The sequence below is a fragment of the Anas acuta genome, chromosome 5 (assembly GCF_963932015.1).
Source record: "Anas acuta chromosome 5, bAnaAcu1.1, whole genome shotgun sequence".
Taxonomy (NCBI): Eukaryota; Metazoa; Chordata; class Aves; order Anseriformes; family Anatidae; genus Anas; species Anas acuta.
In genome coordinates, this window is record NC_088983.1 from 38,172,242 (window position 1) to 38,190,383 (window position 18,142).

General features: G+C 38.3%; 1 protein-coding gene across 20 annotated transcripts in view; it reads right to left on the reverse strand.

Moving 5' to 3' along the window:
- GPHN (gephyrin) overlaps positions 1–18,142 on the reverse strand; it is a 291,218-nt gene that overhangs the window by 161,189 nt on the left and 111,887 nt on the right. For all 20 annotated transcript variants that reach the window (XM_068684230.1, XM_068684237.1, XM_068684240.1 and 17 more), the window contains one exon: positions 8,265–8,322. In XM_068684230.1, the coding sequence (XP_068540331.1) occupies positions 8,265–8,322 (58 nt within the window). The remainder of the gene's footprint in view (positions 1–8,264; positions 8,323–18,142) is intronic.

Below are 18,142 nucleotides of genomic sequence, written 5' to 3' on the forward strand. Positions count from 1 at the left end.
CCAGCTGTGGCAGCAATTGCATGTAAGAAATCCCATTAAATGCCAGGAACATCCACAAGTAGGGGGCTGAAACCATTTGTCCTATAATCAGGGAAAAGCAACACCAACAGTTTGGCCATGGTTGCTTTTATATTCCCACTGTACAGGCAATTTCTTAGTTGAGAGGTCTACGAAAGCCACGAATGTCCCTAAACAACAGAAGATGAAAGAAACAGATCAAAAGCCCGTCCAGTAAGTACTTTCTAAGCACAATAGAAAAGGCATTCTTATGAAACATATTTTGCTGGAGTAAGGGTGTGGCTGGACAGCGGTTCCAGGAGCACAGCTAGGTTTGGCGTTCAAAGTCTGGCTTCTAAGCCAGAATCCAGTGTAATACAGACTGTGCCAAAATTAAAGGGGGGGGAGGGGTCAATTTTAAAAGAAACAAAACTAACTTAATTCAATAAAGATCTAATGAGAAGGAAAACAGCCTATTAGAAGCAATAAAGTACGATGTAATGATACAATATAATGTAAATATCCAGCTGTTGACACGAACTAGAAGAACGGAGTGTATAAACACAGGGTATGGGGGAGAACGAGCACACTATCAGTACTGCAAGGGGTACAAAATCTCCAGCCTGCATGACTCTCTATACATGTGCTTATAGTGTGAATGCAGATACATGGACAAACAATTAAAGGAAAGCATTTTTTTGTTGTTGTTTCATAATAACGTTCTTGAAGAATTTGTCACATCATTTCACATGCAAATCTCTCATCTCATTCTCTCCATCACGGAAACAAAAAAAGTCTGTAACATCTTCTAACAATTCATACAGCAAGCAAAAACTCAAAGGTCTTTCTGTCATCTAAACAATGCAATTTACATTTTTTGTGAGTCATATGTAGCTTGGAAAAGAATCCTGATCAGTGATTGACTGTGCCAACACAGAGTTTAGAAATTAGCTTAGGAAAAAAATTCTGTGCACTTCAGGTGAACTTTAATTAGAGGGAAGCATGATGAGACATGAAGTTGATCTAACATAACACATCCCAGTTCTCAATTGTCCTAGTTGGATTTGTCTTCTTTATGGAAATTCATAATTAATCAAGAATTAATTTCATTAATGAATGAATGAATGAATTAATTAATTAATTCAGAATTAAGATCCAAACCTGGAAGCTTATCTGGGATTTTATACATTAAATTGAGATGTCAGAATAATGTCTGTTTTGTTACTGGTTGAATGACTTGCAAATTCTTTTTGAAACTTTCTTTGCATTGGTTGCATTGACATAATTAAAGTGTTGAGTGGAGTGTCAGATTCTGACGTGCACATTAAGGGAGTTAAAAGACAAGCCCTCGCTTTGAGTCCAGCATGTTGGGCAGCCCTAATCATGGAAGAACATGTGACCATCACACATTTTCTTCAAATCTTTTTCCACTTGTAAGCATATTTTGAGCATATGGTGATACTCCTTGTTAATACTCATTAGACATTCAACTGAAAATGTCTGTTTACATTGTGCCATTCAGTAAGAACTCTCGTGTCATGAGTTATTAATTAACATCAGAAAGGTAACAGAAGGAAAGGACTGGCAGAAAATCTGAGAACCAGAATTGTCCTTCCCACAACATAGATAGTAAAGCTTCTAGGTGCTTTATGTTTCTCAGTAACGGAATTGGTGGGAGTGCATACTTTCGACAGCTTGAACCTCTTTGAAAACTTATTTGTAAAGGCTACTGAAGTGAAAGGTTGTTTTTTTTTCTTTTTTTCTTCCAGACTGGTGTTGCCTGATGCTCACCAGTCTCTACGTATATCTAATTATTTGGCTTGGAAGACTTCTCCTCGAGGTACAACATAGTACTACAGTGGATGAGCAAGGCTGATATCTGCTAATGCATTTTTGCAAGTCTGAAAAGCTCCTTGTTTACAGGACAAATAACTTTGATATGAACTGAAGTCTAAAGAAAGCATGACTGTAGTTATACTCTCTCAGAAGTATGCTGTAATTCCTGCATTTAATGTCTTCATTAGTTCCTGCAGTATTTTAAAACCAGCAGGTACTGCAAATGAAGTCCCATTGCTTCATCTGGTGTAGAGAAATGACAGGAATGCATTAAATGAGAGGCAGTACATCCATGTAGGCATCCACTCTGGTTTTCCTTCTCTGATAGTTTCTCTGACTGAAGAGAAGATACCTGGGGCGCAATAACCCCAAGCAGAGCTACAGGCTGGGAGATGAGTGGTTGGAGAGCTGCCAGGCAGAGAAGGACCTGGGAGTGATGGTGGACAGTCAGCTGAATATGAGGCAGCAGTGTGCTCAGGTGGCCAAGAAGGCCAACAGCATCCTGGCTTGTATCAGAAACACTGTGACCAGCAGGGCTAGGGAGGTGATCGTCCCCCTGTACTCGGCTCTGGTGAGGCCGCACCTCGAGTACCGTGTTCAGTTTTGGGCCCCTCGCTACAAGAAGGACATCGAGGTGCTTGAGCGGGTCCAAAGAAGGGCGACGAAGCTGGTGAGGGGCCTGGAGAACAAGTCCTACGAGGAGCGGCTGAAGGAGCTGGGCTTGTTCAGCCTGGAGAAGAGGAGGCTCAGGGGCGACCTTATCTCTCTCTACAGATACCTTAAAGGAGGCTGTAGAGAGGTGGGGGTTGGCCTGTTCTCCCACGTGCCTGGTGACAGGACAAGGGGGAATGGGCTAAAGTTGCGCCAGGGGAGTTTTAGGTTAGATGTTAGGAAGAACTTCTTTACTGAAAGGGTTGTTAGGCACTGGAACAGGCTGCCCAGGGAGGTGGTGGAGTAACCATCCCTGGAACTCTTCAAAAGACGTTTAGATGTAGAGCTTAGGGATATGGTTTAGTGGGGACTGTTAGTGTTAGGTTAGAGGTTGGACTCGATGATCTTGAGGTCTCTTCCAACCTAGAAATTCTGTGATTCTGTGATTCTGTGAAGATCCTGAAGATCCTGTGATGGAAGACTCTTCTACCTTCTAGAAAAGTTTTGAGAAGGGGAACAAGTAATGATGTGTTTGTATGATTACCTGTTGAGTGCTCTCTCACTTCGGGAAACTAAGCACCTGTGACAAAAATCCAGGGAAGTAAATCTGCAGCATGGAATGCAACAGCAGTCCTGACTGATGCAGATGCTGAGCCATTGAGGTACTGACGCTTCTGACATAAATACTCCTAATTCATATGCCTATAAATATTCAACTCACTACACAATTTTGGTAATGCGGGATGCACACCTTTGATTATTCCCAACACTGACCACTCTTACTGAAAAAGGCACACATACATGTATGCACAGGCAGTATTCTAGATAGACCAGTATATGATCTGACAGTACACACACACACGATAAAATCATTTATATACACTCACATACAATGATGAAAATATTCTGAACACTCCAGAAAGGAAACCTTGGAAACACATTAAAAGTTACTGGGTATTGCAATATGGACAAGAAAATTCTTATATATATGCATATACACAGACATACACACATTATACAGGTTATTTTTGAAATTACCAATACATTTAGAAACATGCATTTCTTTTATCTTCTAAGGATACTTTTCAACTGACAGGCATATTATGGCTTACAGAGTTTTTCCTTTTCCACAAACTCAGAGAGACAGCTACAATAGTATTCTGCCTGAGATATAATTACTTGCATTAACAAAATCAATGCATCTGCATTCTTGTTTTCCCCATAACCTATTTTGAGCTCTAAAAGAAGTTACTCTACCACCTTTTCAAGAATTTATGGAAATGCTGTCAAAATGACTTCTTATTTATTTGTCATGGTAATTACTGCTCTCTGCCTAACAAAGTACCCCCCTTTGCCATTCAAGTAAGCAGTTTACTTTGCAAGGACTATCAGAAAACATGGTTATTCAACTCCTAGAAATTATTTCAGCAACCTGTCAAGATAAATCATATAATAAGAACGGCGCTATACTTCTTGCGTATTCTACCACATCAAAACCCTTAATATTTCATGTTTAAAATAGGAGAGGGATACTTTTGAAGTAAAATAACTCTCAACTATTGTGCATGGAAGAAGATTATTTCCTCTCCACATGTAACACTCTGATAATCTCACTTGCTTTCTCTTTTATTTCCTCCTCTCCTTTTTCATAGAATCACAGAATATCCCAAGTTGGAAGGGACCGATAAGGATCATCGAGTCCAACTCCTGGCACTGCACAGTTCTGCCCAAAAGTTTAGACCATGTGACTAAGTGCACAGTCCAAGCTCTTCTTAAATTCAGGCAGGCTTAGTGCAGTGACTACGTCCCTGGGGAGCCTGTTCCAGTGTGTGACCAACCTCTCGTTGAAGAACCTCTTCCTGATGTCCAGCCTAAACCTCCCCTGCCTCAGCTTAACACCGTTCCCGCGGGTCCTATCACTGGTGTTTACAGAGAATAGGTCACCTGCCTCTCCACTCCCCCTCGTGAGGAAGTTGTAGACTGCAACGAGGTCTCCCCTCAGCCTCCTCTTCCCCAGGTTGAACAGGCCCACTGTCCTCAGCCACTCCTCATATGTCTTCCCCTCCATGCCCTTCACCATCTTTGTCACCCTGCTCTGGACACTCTCCAACAGTTTCATGTCCTTGTACTGTGGTGCCCAGAACTGCACGCAGTGCTCAAGGTGAGGCCGCACCAGCGCAGAGCAGAGTGGGACAATCCCTTCCCTCGACCGACTGGCGATGCCGTGCTTGATGCACCCCAGGACACGGTTGGCCTTCCTGGCTGCCAGGGCACACTGCTGGCTCATATTCAACTTGCAGTCAACCACAACCCCCAGATCCCTCTCTGCAGGGCTGCTCTCCAGCGTCTCGTCGCCCAGTCTGTACATATAGCCAGGGTTGCCCCATCCCAGGTGCAGGACCCGGCACTTGCCTTTGTTAAATTTCATGCAGCTGGTGATCGCCCAGCTCTCCAACCTGTCCAGATCTCTCTGCAAGGCCTTCCTCAGCCAAGTCTACAACTCCTCCAAGTTTGGTGTCATCAGCAAATTTGTTCAAAACACCTTCTAGCCCTACATCCAAATTATTTATAAAGACATTGAACAGAACTGGCCCTAAAATGGAGCCTTGAGGGACCTCACTAGTGACCATCCACCAGCCAGATGTGGCCCCATTTACCACAACCCTTTGAGCCTTGCCCATCAGCCAACTGCTCACCCACTGGATGATGTTTTTGTTTAGCTGTATGCTGGACATTTTGTCCAGTAGGATCCTATGGGAAACCATGTCAAAAGCTTTGCTGAAGTCTGAAAAGATCACATCAGCTGGTTTTCCTTGATCAAAGATGGGTGATTTCCTTATCATAAAAGGAAATCAAATTTGTTCGGCAGGACCTACCCCTCATGACCCCATGTTGGCTGGGAGGGTCTTTTTGTTCTTTTTTTTTTTTTTTTCTAAATATCCCTCTATTAAGGGAATTCCAAGCACTTAAAATCTAGAAGGCTACAACGTCTAAAGACTCCGCAGCCAGCAAAACAGCAGAAGAAGGCTCCAGAAATATAAGAAACTGTCCCTAACCCTGAAAAAGACTACACCTTATGTGCCTACTTTAGCTGTTTCCAGATACTCACTGGCACAGGGAGCTTGGATGATACATTTCCCCTAAACCCTGCTCCATCACTTTAACTCTCATTAAACTTCAACTCTCACTTCCCCTTGGCCTTTTTTATTTTTAATCAGGTTGTTTTAACTTTTACTGTCTTATACAACACATGAAACCGAGCACATGGTTGCTATTAAGGAGATTAATATAGATCTAAAGATATATCTGTGACTTCTTTTTGACTACGTCAGAGTAAATTAATCAAAAAATGGGTTTATCCTTTTGAAACAGCACTTGGACACTTAGAGGTTCTATCATTTGCTGCATATTTCAGAGATGAAAGCTACTTCAAATCGTGTAATATTGGTATCAAATACTAGATTATACAAGCTGTTCTCCGAGTCACACAAGATACCAAAAGGTTTGCTTGGAAAAAGTTTCTGAAGTTAAGACTCCCCCTATCTTTGCTGCAAGGTACTCAGTCTCCCTGTTTGGCAGCTGGTATTCATATATACATAAAAATATTTTTCCATATTTAATAATAGATTTGTCTATTATGCTTGCTGCTATTGTGTCATAGCATTTACCATCAGTGCCTCATTTCCTATGAATAACATCTGCTGTATTACAGCTTGAGAAGTTCAATCAGATAAGATGTGATAGGAGGTTGACTTCTGTCACAAGCTAAAAAAAACCACATTAGCTGAACAAAGCAAGAGAGTTACCAGAAACAAGTAAAGCAGGTTACTTTTCCAGTCATGTTGATGGGCCTGACTTAGAACAAAACAATCCTCCCTTCACACTTACAAACTGGCATAACAGAGATCAATGAGGAAGGTTCTTAACCCCTTTGATGCTCCCTAGGATCTCAGGCATTTAAACTGAACACCAGCTGAGTAAAAGAGAGCAGAAAAATCAGAAGACGCTTCCTTAGCAGGCGTGGGGAAAGGCACATTCCGGTGACTATTGATCACACTTAACACAGTAACTTCCTAAAAATAAAATTCTTTCTTATTTCCTAGCACTCCATTTTCTTTGTTCACTGAATTCTGCTTGCACAATGAAGCCAGAAATATCAGCTTCATTTTCTCTATCTTGAACATTAAGAAATCCAAACCCATTGACATTTTGCTATATTAAAGGAGGAAGTCTGTGGTTTAGGGTTTTCGTGATTTTTTGTTTTTATAGTTTGGTGGTACAGTTCTCAAAATGTCATGAAAATATTAATCAACTTCATTAAGTTTTGAAAACTTTCTTTCTTTCTTTCTAATACTAAAGGCTAAATGTTGGATTTACCCTAATAAATCACATTACTCTTAGCAATTCCGAATAGAGGAGTCTGTGAATCTCAGAGGTAGGAAATAAATTTTGATTTTGATTATGATAGCGATGGCATTGATTCTGATGCAGATACACTGTATTTACTTACATTGTATTGTAATTTACTTGTATCTACTTGTTTGATGTTCATTGAGGAGAAATAAGTCCTCACAACTTTATACACTGCAAAATCATGTCTAGATCAAATGATTATGCAACCACTTCCATTTACTAGATTTTACACTATTCTTGAATCTCTTCGCACAGCTGAAAATAAATATGTGAAACAGCACAACAGATTAAGTTATCCTCATCAGCAAGTAATTGGTCAGAATAATTAAATGTCAATCCAAAGGATTGCCGATAAAGAACCAGTTACACAGACCATGCTATCAGATCTAGGCCAAATTCCCATAAAACACCAATCTTTTACTCCACTTAAGAACAAAATTGACACAAATTGCTAAAGTACTTGGCATGAGTGGACTCAGCTAAAGTAAATGTTGTTAAAATGCACATTGCGTTGGAGTTAAGCTTCAATATTTATTGTTGTCACCCTTCGAAGTCAAAGATGTTGATGGTTTTGAGTATCAAAGATTTCATTCTATCCTCTTTTAAGACAGAGATAATAATGAAAGAACTGAACGTGCTTTTGATCACAGAAGCAAAAGGTCTCTAAATTTGTATTTATTTATTTATTTTTATGTCAATGTTGACAAGAGTCCTGCATCTGTATTCCGGTATCTAAACATAGATGCATCGATTTACACAAGTTTTTGGCATCAACCCTACTGAAGTCCACATAAGCTGAAGGTAAACTGGACTTCTAAAATTCTCTTTTAGATGCCTATACATGGATCTAAGGATTTTACTGTTGACACCACTTCTCTTTTTTCTTTCTATAACAGTTGATTAGAATTGAGTAGACAATAAAATGTTCCAGAAGTGTAAATATAATAATCAATTAATAAACTGGAAGAAAACGATTATTAACAAAATTATTTAATAGTAAAAAACCTAAGATTTCAATGGACAATTTTTAATGTTTTGGATGTATAAAAGATGTCAGGATGAACACTTACAGAAGATATATTTTATTGATTAAAAGAGGGACTTAAAACACCTGGAAAGGACAAATGTTCAATTTCATTTTTAATTTTTAACTTGAGATATTTTTTCAGAAAAGTAATCAGTTCAGATAATTAATACTTATTATCATTCTTGTATCCTATCTTCAGAATTTGTCAAACAGTACAGTAAAGAAAGGTCATATACTCTTTGTGTGTCTTAAAGCAAGAAACAACACAGATTTTTTTATGCAGCATTTCTGTAATTCTCCAAGCAAATAAATTCAATGTTGAAAGGTAGTAATACTGTACCTTGATTTCTTCTATTTCGTCTGGCACTATCTTGTATGCAGATATAGTCCCACCCAACCTGAAATTGGGAGAAGAAAATATTCTCAAAAACAGTAACACAAAGCACAGCATGCTAATGGTGCCACAAGTCACTCCCAAACGCGGAAATCCCTCCTACCAACTAGGAGGTAGACCCCACCAAACCCCAAAACAACAGAAAAAACAAAACAATACAAAACAAACAAACAAACAAACAAACAAACAAACAAAAACTTTCCTTTCTTCTTCATGTGATTAAAATAAGCATTAGAAACAAGATGTCCTTCACTAGACCAAAAGGGAAGAATTAGATTAACCAAGCAGAATTACCATCACCAGGATGTTATTCTGTACGTTAACTGCCATCAGCCACCATATTCTACTGTCTCATTTGTTTTCTAAGTTGTACAGATGAGTTTAAATATTTAAAGCCTGACAAGTTTTGTGCTCAGTGTTTCACTGAACTGCTATATTGACTTAAACGCACCCAAGACCAATTCTATATATTGACATTTCTTAATTGTACACAAATTGTATCACAAACCACACAGACTCAATGGCTTCCATGTTTGAAGTCTCTGGAGATCATGATTGGTAATAAAAAGTGCAATGGTAGGCACTGATCTAGAAAAACAGTTTTTTCGTTCCACATTGAACTTGCTGAATAGCTACAATAAAAGGCAGTTTTTTGCCTTTTTGCCTGCGTCCTGCAAAAGGTTATAGTAAAAAATCATTCATACATTGAGGATGCATAAACAGCATGTACTATACACATAGTGGTACATCCTTGATGGCTAATATTATATTTTCCCCAGAGACATTCAAACATGGCTTATTTTATGAAGCAGCATCATTGGTAGTGACAATTCAGATCTAAAAATATAATGGCATTAATGACCTCCCTGCTGGCTCTGTACAGCAACACTAGTGCTTTCTGGGTCCTACAGAAACAGAAATCACATATGAAATTATTTATTGTAAAGCCAAGGAAAGCTATCAAATGTGTATTATCCTCGTTATGAGATGTTTCCCTTACAATTGTCAGCATTTCTACATTGATGTATTTCCTTACATTTTATCTTGAAATTATTACACATAGTGCTTACTCAACCTAAAAAGGGAAGAAAAGACTAACAGAGAAAGTACATTATGGATTTCACCTAAGTCCTGCCAGCCAAATTTCTACAGGCAAGTCACTCCCAAAATTGAACAATTTGAAGGCTCTAGACAGAAAATAGTTTGCTTAGGAAAAGTCAGTTCTAAAGCTCACCACTGCTCTAAGTAATCCTCGCTGTGATTACCAAAGTAGAGATGGGATCCAAACACTTCTACGCTCAAACTGATCATGAATGGGACAAAGCATAGTGACGGTTCTCTCCCATGTCTTCTGCAACTTCCACAGCTGCTCATCATCAGTGCAGCGGAACATGAGAGAAAACAGAGACTTATTCTTCACCACAGCAAGTACAAATGTGAGCTTTTACTCTTCACTGCATCCTTCTTTGTTCAAATGGCACTGCCAGGGATAGCTGCAAGAAATTGGTTGTACCATCATGACAAGGGCTTCCCTCATCACACCATGACAAGGTATGGCTCTGATGTGGTGCACATTAGAATTGCGCATGACCTGTTGCGCAGGTCCTGTTGCATGAAGCCCACAGGACAATGTTTTTTCAGTTGTTTCTGATCCATTCCTGCCTGCATGCTGAAGTACCCACAAAGTAACAACTTCAACTTTGCATCCTCTAGCAGAAGGGAAGGACAGAGCCTCTGCTGCCAGAACTCCACCAGAGGGAATTCTTTATTGGCCACCCCTGGCACAAGCACTTCCTTGGAATAAGTCAGGATTTTATTTTTTTTTAATGAAAATAATAATTAATGCAGTAAACTCATCTGGCTTGCTTAAGCCATTAATTAGCATCATTTTCTGCAAATACTTCTGCAAAATTATGTGTCAAGAGTTTATGATACTCTAAAACTGCCAAGCTGCAATCCAAATTCTGGCACATTTTAAAGTAGTTGAACATTCCCAAATAGGACATTTTTCTTGATGAAACAGCTAAATGAAATATCATTGAAAATGTCAGTTATCACACTTTCATGCTTCTGAAAGTGAAAGATACATGAAAAGTTATGCTACTGTTAAATAAAGTCTCTCACCTATAGCTTCAGATCTCCACATCTATCTTAATACATTTCCAATCCTATAATGACAGCTTTAACTTGGAAATCCAGACTACATAAATAACTAATAGCAAACTTGAAACTGTAAAAGAATAATAGGCACATAAATATTCAATTCCATATATGTTTCAGAGCCAAAGCAAAGTTCTTAAATAAGTCTATCTTTTCTTCATTTCAGAACATTAGATTTCCCTTCATTTATAACTACTGGAAGAGAGATCGACTATAGAAGATTGCTCGTTAATATGATACTATAGAGGACATAATAAGGATATTTGACTTTGTCTACAAAGTTTGGTGGTGAGCTTCACACAAGTTTCAAGGCAGCACACACAGTAGGAGGATCCAATTAACACAGCCTTAACAGCTGAATGAGCAAAAATGATTTAAGCTGCCTATTTAGCAGCCTATGAGTACTGTAACAATAACAGACAGATAAAATTTAGAACTCTGTTTTTTTTCTGGTGTTTCTGCAAAACGTCTTGATAAATTTCACTTTCATGCACAAAATATTATACCATATAATTCACTTGTTAAAGTCAGAAGCAGTTGTGAAACATGCCGCATACTATTCACTCAAAAATCATAAATCGCAGTTTATTCCAACCTCATGGTAAATACTCTGAAAAGAAATTTGAAAGTGTTTAGTTCTGTGTTACTGTATCATTACTACAAATCTCCCACAATCAGATAAGCCCATAATGTAAGGGACTACACAATGCCAGGCTCACACATAAAAAAGATACTGAGAAAAAAAAACATTGTGATGAATGTTAAGAAAGAACAGGAAACTCTAGGCAGAAAATGAAATTATTGAAAATCAAACAGCGTACCTGACTTAAGGAAAACATTAGATTTCAAAGATTTCTCTGAATTACACTTAGGCGTCACTATCGACTGCAACCTGTCTGGAATTTTGCTTGTTATTTTGCAAATCCTCAGTTTGAACACTGACACTTGAATACTGACACTTGAAAGAATAGAGGCTCGACAGGAGGCTTCAGCTATACAATGCACCTACAGAATGAATGATACACAGCGACGCGAGGCAGAGTACCTGCCCTTGGAATTCATTTTGTCATTTTCTTGAGAGGAATCTCTCTTTGCAGATTGGTTTTGTTCACAGGCTACCAGAACATTTTATATTAACTTTTTTTGATCACAGTATTTCAAGAAGCAATTACACTGCAATCAGAGAAGCAACGGATAAGCTAGCGTGAGTACACATTAACTACCGTAGGTTTTGTACACCAGACTATAATGCAGCAAAGAACATCATAGAAGGCCAGAACTCAGTTCAACAGGGACTCGTTTTTTGTACAGATTCACTCTTCACCTTTCACACAATCTGGTTTTATTATTACGTTTTTCTCCTGTTGAACAACATAACATCCAGCATCTTGGGACACAAATGGCATTTTCTCTCAGAACAAGTACATAACCGATCGAAAGCAAAGCTAAATATACAGCCAGCTACTTCCATTAGGCTGAAAAAGTAGTCCCAGACTTCATCCAGGGAGACTTAATGCTCTAAGTCATTCTCTTCCAAACTGTAATAATCTGTCACTATAGGAAGCTACATGATTTAGTAGCGAAATTATTTGAAATACTCATTAATTCTAGGTTTTTTTTATGTGTATATACAACAAATAATTTCTGAAAGGTGCCACAATTTACATTCACATTTCTATGGACATCCATCTCATCAGGTCTGTATATACATAACATAGGCACTCCAATTCTCTAATTCCTCTGAAGAAGAAGGGAAAGTATTCCTACATGTACAAATTAGAACTGACACACTACAAACGAAAGAACCACAGCTTATATTGAGTTAAACTGGTTGAAGTCTTTGAGGAGAGAATAAGAAGAGATAGGACATAAATTCCATCAAAATCATTACGAAATACGAAATCTCAAATCAATGCTGGCACAACAATTTGTGAAAGAATACAAACTTTTAGTCTTTTTTAAGGAAACTATTTTAGAAAAAAAAGTGCATCTCAGGATGACATGTAATGCATAGACTGGGTTCAAAGGAAGTTCACAAAAAGGATTTAAAAGAATGTTGAAAGAAGAGTTTCTATAGCAACCTGAGAAATCAGCAAAATACAGGAGAAATACTGAAGTGAGGTCAATACGGTTGTATTGGAACAGATGGAAGCTTTATTATTTCACAAATTAAAGCACAACATCACTGAACAGGGAAAACTTGAGTTTCATCCAAGTTGAGCAAAGTTAAAAACCAGGAGGAACTGTGCTCAAATGGAAGCAAGAAACAAAGAAGCACAGCCCAGACACACTGTTAGTAAATTGAAAGATAACTCAAAATAACAGTTTAGTAAAAAATAAAACACAACTGTTAGTAAGGATAAACTATTTGTTATTTTGATATGAAAACCTTCAATGACCTGTTTGCTGTATATTTCAATGTGCTAACTAAAACAGAAACTGAGTTTCTCGTTGTTTTAAAATACTTATTCTGGATATAAGGTTAGAATTGTCACCACGTTATTTTCCACGCAATTGCAAGTTGGACTTTGGACTGGTTTGCCCTTGTGCCCCTTTGTGTATGCATGTTGCACTACATTATCAGTGCCTAATTACAACTTGTGCTTCTGCGAGACACTTGTGAACCAATAGCACTCATTGTTTGGCTTTTATAATGTGAATTCTGACCAAAGAGATGAACATGATCTTAATACACAGTTCCACATTCAGTGACTGCCAGAAGAAGCTGAGCCATTGACTCATCTGCTAACTTAATAACTGAGTCATACTGAATGCAATAAAGTCAAATTTCTAAAAATATCAGTGCAGCCAGCTTGGCTGCTGTCATTTGCTGAAGTTCTCCAATGCCACTTTAATTACCATTAATCTTTCTTCAGATACATCACTCTGTCTAAATGATAGCAAGTTGTCACTAAACCTTCCAGTAAAACCCTGCTTCCTCTTAAAAGGAAAGCAAAACACAAAACTCTCTTTTTAAGATGTATTTATTTATTTATTTATTTTTATTACCTACCATCAGTATGTTTTGACTGATTTATAAACCAAGCAGAACATTTAAGGGAGAAGGTCCTTGTGAGCAGACCAAGTGGCTGGGAGCCAGGCTGCCCCTTGCTAATTCTAAGGGCAAGGTCATTTTATCACAGGCCGCTGAATGACCACACATTTATACATAATGCTACTCCTACCAGAGCAAACTGACAGGGACAGCACTTGAAGCCTACCCAGCTGGGCTAGCTGAAAGGTGCCCCGTGAGACATCAGTAAAGCACTGTGTCCGGGATCACACATACAGCTACACGTCCACAGAGTATCCCAGGGAAAGAGGGAGCAGGATTTAACGTCAGAGGAACTTTCCCTTCCTCTACCTGCAACAGCACACATTAATGCACACGCAAAGCTACTTTAATTGCTACTAGTTTCTACTGACCTTTCAGAAATTGTTAAAACGCACTGAGAGGAGGTAGTAAGAAGGCATACATACTATTTTGGGCTCCCTTCCTACACAAGAGAACGTTGGCAGGCTAGAGCTCCCATCCCTGGCTGCATGCCACTGATGAATTCTGCAAAGCAGCCTGTAAAGTGCTTTGGGAAGACAGCTGTGCTTACCTCAAGGTGTGTGTGGGGAATTACATGATGAAGATCCACTACATGTATTCTTTTTAAAACATGAATCCAATAATTAGATCCTTGCAAATCTGTTTTTTTTTTTGTTTTTTTTTTTTCTGTTTCTGTTTCTTTTTCTCTTTCTTTTTCTGTTTCCTTTTCCTTCTTTTCCCCAGTTTTTAGGCTAACTTCAGGACACAGAACTCAAAAACTTCACAGAAATAACACGATTGCAGACATGCTCGCTGTCAGTTCATATCTCTTAAGAACAACTGGTTTTTTACCTCAGCGCCCAGGGTACACCTCTACATGACAGTTTTGGGCATTACTGTTGCCAGCCAAAAGACAGATCTATAGACTGTTCCCCCTTCAGCATGCTTATGAGATTACTGACTGCCAAACAAAGAAATGTAAAGGCAAATTAAGGGGAACAGGGAAAGCAACATCCCAAAAAACTTAGGCTTGCAGGCACTGGCTTCCACCCAAAAAAACAAGTGGATGCAGAGGATGGATGCACCACCACTTCAGTGGCACAATATTATTTTTTTTACTCTCAGGATGAAGAGAGATACTGGGGAAAGGTAGAGGAAAAATGTCTGAAGCCATGTCTGAAAATGTCCATTCTAGAACAAAGCTGTGTGCAATTAATCTTTAAAATGTGTGTCTCCTCAGAGGAAAGATCGCTATTTCATGCTTTCTAATAGCGTAGTAGCACCAGATTACAGCGAGGGACAGGCTCTGCATCATCATGGCTGAGAAAGAGCACAGGGTAATTCTCCACTCTGAATTTTCATTATAGGTACAGCATTTTGTTCCAAGTAAATCTGACTTTTAAAGTCTTCTCAAATGCCAGCACAATCTGAAAACGGCCTTTTCATGTAGCCCAACAGCAAAAAGCCCACTTCTGTGCTGGATGCATGTGTGCTTATAGCACAGAGGAACGATTGTACTATGCTCCAGCTGATTGGTAATCTAACTATGGAAATCATACATTAAATCAAACAGACAGAAATGTCAGCTAGATTTAAGTAAAAACGTGTTCAGTGACTTTGAAAGTTCCCACCGGGGCATCAGATGCTTGACCAGCCAGCTCATTAAACAACATGAGCAAGATCTGAAATTTCCGGAGAGAAAAATATGCAGAAGCGGACAAAAATCATTATCACAAAAACTGTCACATTCTCACCACTTAAACAAAGAAATGTATATTTCATACTTATGCTGGGATTTAGTTGGTAGACTGAGGACTTTGAAAACACTGTAGGAAGTATTTATAGTAAGGGCCAAGACAATAATAAAGTTTGATCTTACTTTGTCCTGTAGGAAACAGTAGGGTAAGGCAAAGCATGTATTTGCATTTTTTTCTAGCAGGTACATACCTAGGAGAGACACAGAGCATTTGCATATAGATTGCTAGCAATTGCCTGTCACAAAATCCTCATGGACCTCAACAGAAAGCAAATTTTTTGGGTGCCTGAGAGTGACCTTTCTGTCTCTCATGGAAGACACTGCAAATTAAGGGATTTAGGCAATTCGATAAGGAAATGAAAGATTCCACTAGCAAATTACCATAACAGCTTGCAGAAACCTATGCAGAAGGATAAAGCTATTTTTGCTGACACTCCTATCACTTCAGCTGAGCTCTATTTGCTTCTATCCAAATGTAAAAGAGAGACCATCTGAATCCAATGGGAAGAACGAGAAGATTCCTCCTAGGAGGAGAAGTTGATCCACAACTGGTAGAAATAGTAAAACTTGCTTTCTTATACACTAGCAATGACCACCTCCCCACAGACCTTCAGTATCCATTAAAAATTTGATTTTGAAAATCTTCACTTATCAGAATCTTCACCTACCAAAACACCTTTTTTTTTTTTTTTTTTTTTTTTACCACACATACACACTTCTCACACTCCACTACGATACCATCATTTTCTTCCCACTAACTTCTGCGTTTGTTTTCCCTTCCATTTCTTAGACGATCGAGGTAAAAAAACTACATAGCACTAAGTCTGTGTGCATGCTTATGCCAAAGATAGTAAATATTAAATGTTTGTTCCAAAAGGAGATTAAGTTTGGATGAGATACGTAGAAACAGAAGATGGAATAGTGGAAATGCAGGGACCCCTGATGAATTGCAAATGATAGGCTGACAGGAGCAATCACAGTCCATTCTACAATCAGGCAGGAAAGCATCCAGAAAATCTTTGAATTCAAAAAAATACCAATAATGACTAAACACAAGAGCAGGACGACCCAAACTCAGGAAGAAAAACACCTGGATATGAATATGCGGAAATAGTCTGATCATTCTGGATTCTCGATCATTTTGGTACTTCACAATTAAGTAAATCACAGAGCATATGGAAGACTGTCATAAATTTTAAATATATATTTTTTAAATCCTACAATTTTGAAATGACATGAATGGTAGTATCTGAAGTGTCATGAAGGAGTGACAGAGATGAGCGGCATTCATACGTGAACGGGGCTAATTACAGGGTCAGTGACTTGTGTAAAATCAAATAATGAAGACCCAGAAAAAAAAAAGAAAGAGAAAAAAAAAAAGAAAAGCTCCACCACTTTAAAGTGCTTTTTCCTTTTTGCATTCTGGATTCTAAACAATTCACTGGAAATGAATGTTCATTCTCCTTTCCTACAACATCTGTGTCTAAAAACAGTACAAACTGCAAGTCTCTGAAACTCCAGGATGCAGAGATACAAAACACTGTTGTTATTCTTGAGGACAAAATAATTCTTCACAGTATTTCACCCTCCCAAAGCTCTAACATCTCATTTATCTCCACCATATTCTAGAGGATATAAAGCACAAATATAACCCAGTATATGATTAATGGCAGTTTTGTTGTCTGAATTTCTCTAGACGGTTAAATTCAGAGGCAGAATTTGCTGTTTTTTTTCCTTTCTTTTTTTTTTTTTTTTAACACATTATATATATTATATATTCCCCCATTTATATGGCCATATGTGGCCTAAATGGCAGAACTAATCTGTGTTTAAATTACTGTCCTGACTCAACAGATTTGTAGTGTATGCTATGGGTTGGGGAATGTGGAAGGAAAAAAACAATTGTTCAGCCAGAGAATGGAGTCATACTAACAGAACAACTCGATCCCTCCTTCCTCATACCTAGGGGGAACCTTCTACAGACAAATAGCATTATTGCCAATACTGAAAGTGACATTTTATTCCATGTCTAACACAGTTATTGCCATTCCAGATAACATCCAGTTATCTTTGAAGTCAATATCTGTACTGTACAGCTGCTTGTAAAATACTTCTGTAAGTTCCAAACTGAAGTTTTTGAAAAATATTTATTTGCACTTTTTTTGTATATTACTAGCTATAAGGGTTTTCAGTGCTCTTATTTTTGTTTTCTGTAGTTATCATTCCCTGATTTCTTTGTATATAATAACTGCCAATAAAATGTTTTGAGATCAATATAAAACTACTGATCTACTGGCTCTGCTATTCATGTCATAACTCATTAAAAATGGCCCTTTCAATATTCAGACATGGGGTAGGAATGCGACATCTGGACCTTTGACAGTTTTAGAGGTCTTTGAGTGTGGATTTATGCATTTTCTTTCTTTCAAGTACTGAAAATAAAAGTATTTCTAAAGAGCTTGCACAAACATAATCCATTTGTGAAAAGTAATTGTTTACTTTACTTGCAGCTGTAAGTCACCTTGTAAGTCATTATCAGCTACATTCTGCTGCCATCTATTTTGCGTGATGTTCTCTTAAAAGTAAAAATTAAAGCTAGATAGAGCAATTCCCTCTGTCTCTATTTTGCCAAAGGCCATTTCTTCTTTATTACTGTTCTGCTACAAGTACGGTATTTAGAAAGAAGGGTAACCCACCTCATGATGACTGAAGTTTTTTTGTTTGGTCGGTTGTTTTAAGATATAACTGTAGATGGTTACTGAGCACATTACACACCATCACATTTCTTCAGATGACAGAGACCATAGTGTCCCCCATAACCTCAACATGCCTCTAGATCAAATCTCTTGATATAGGTGAAGAGGAGTGAAAACA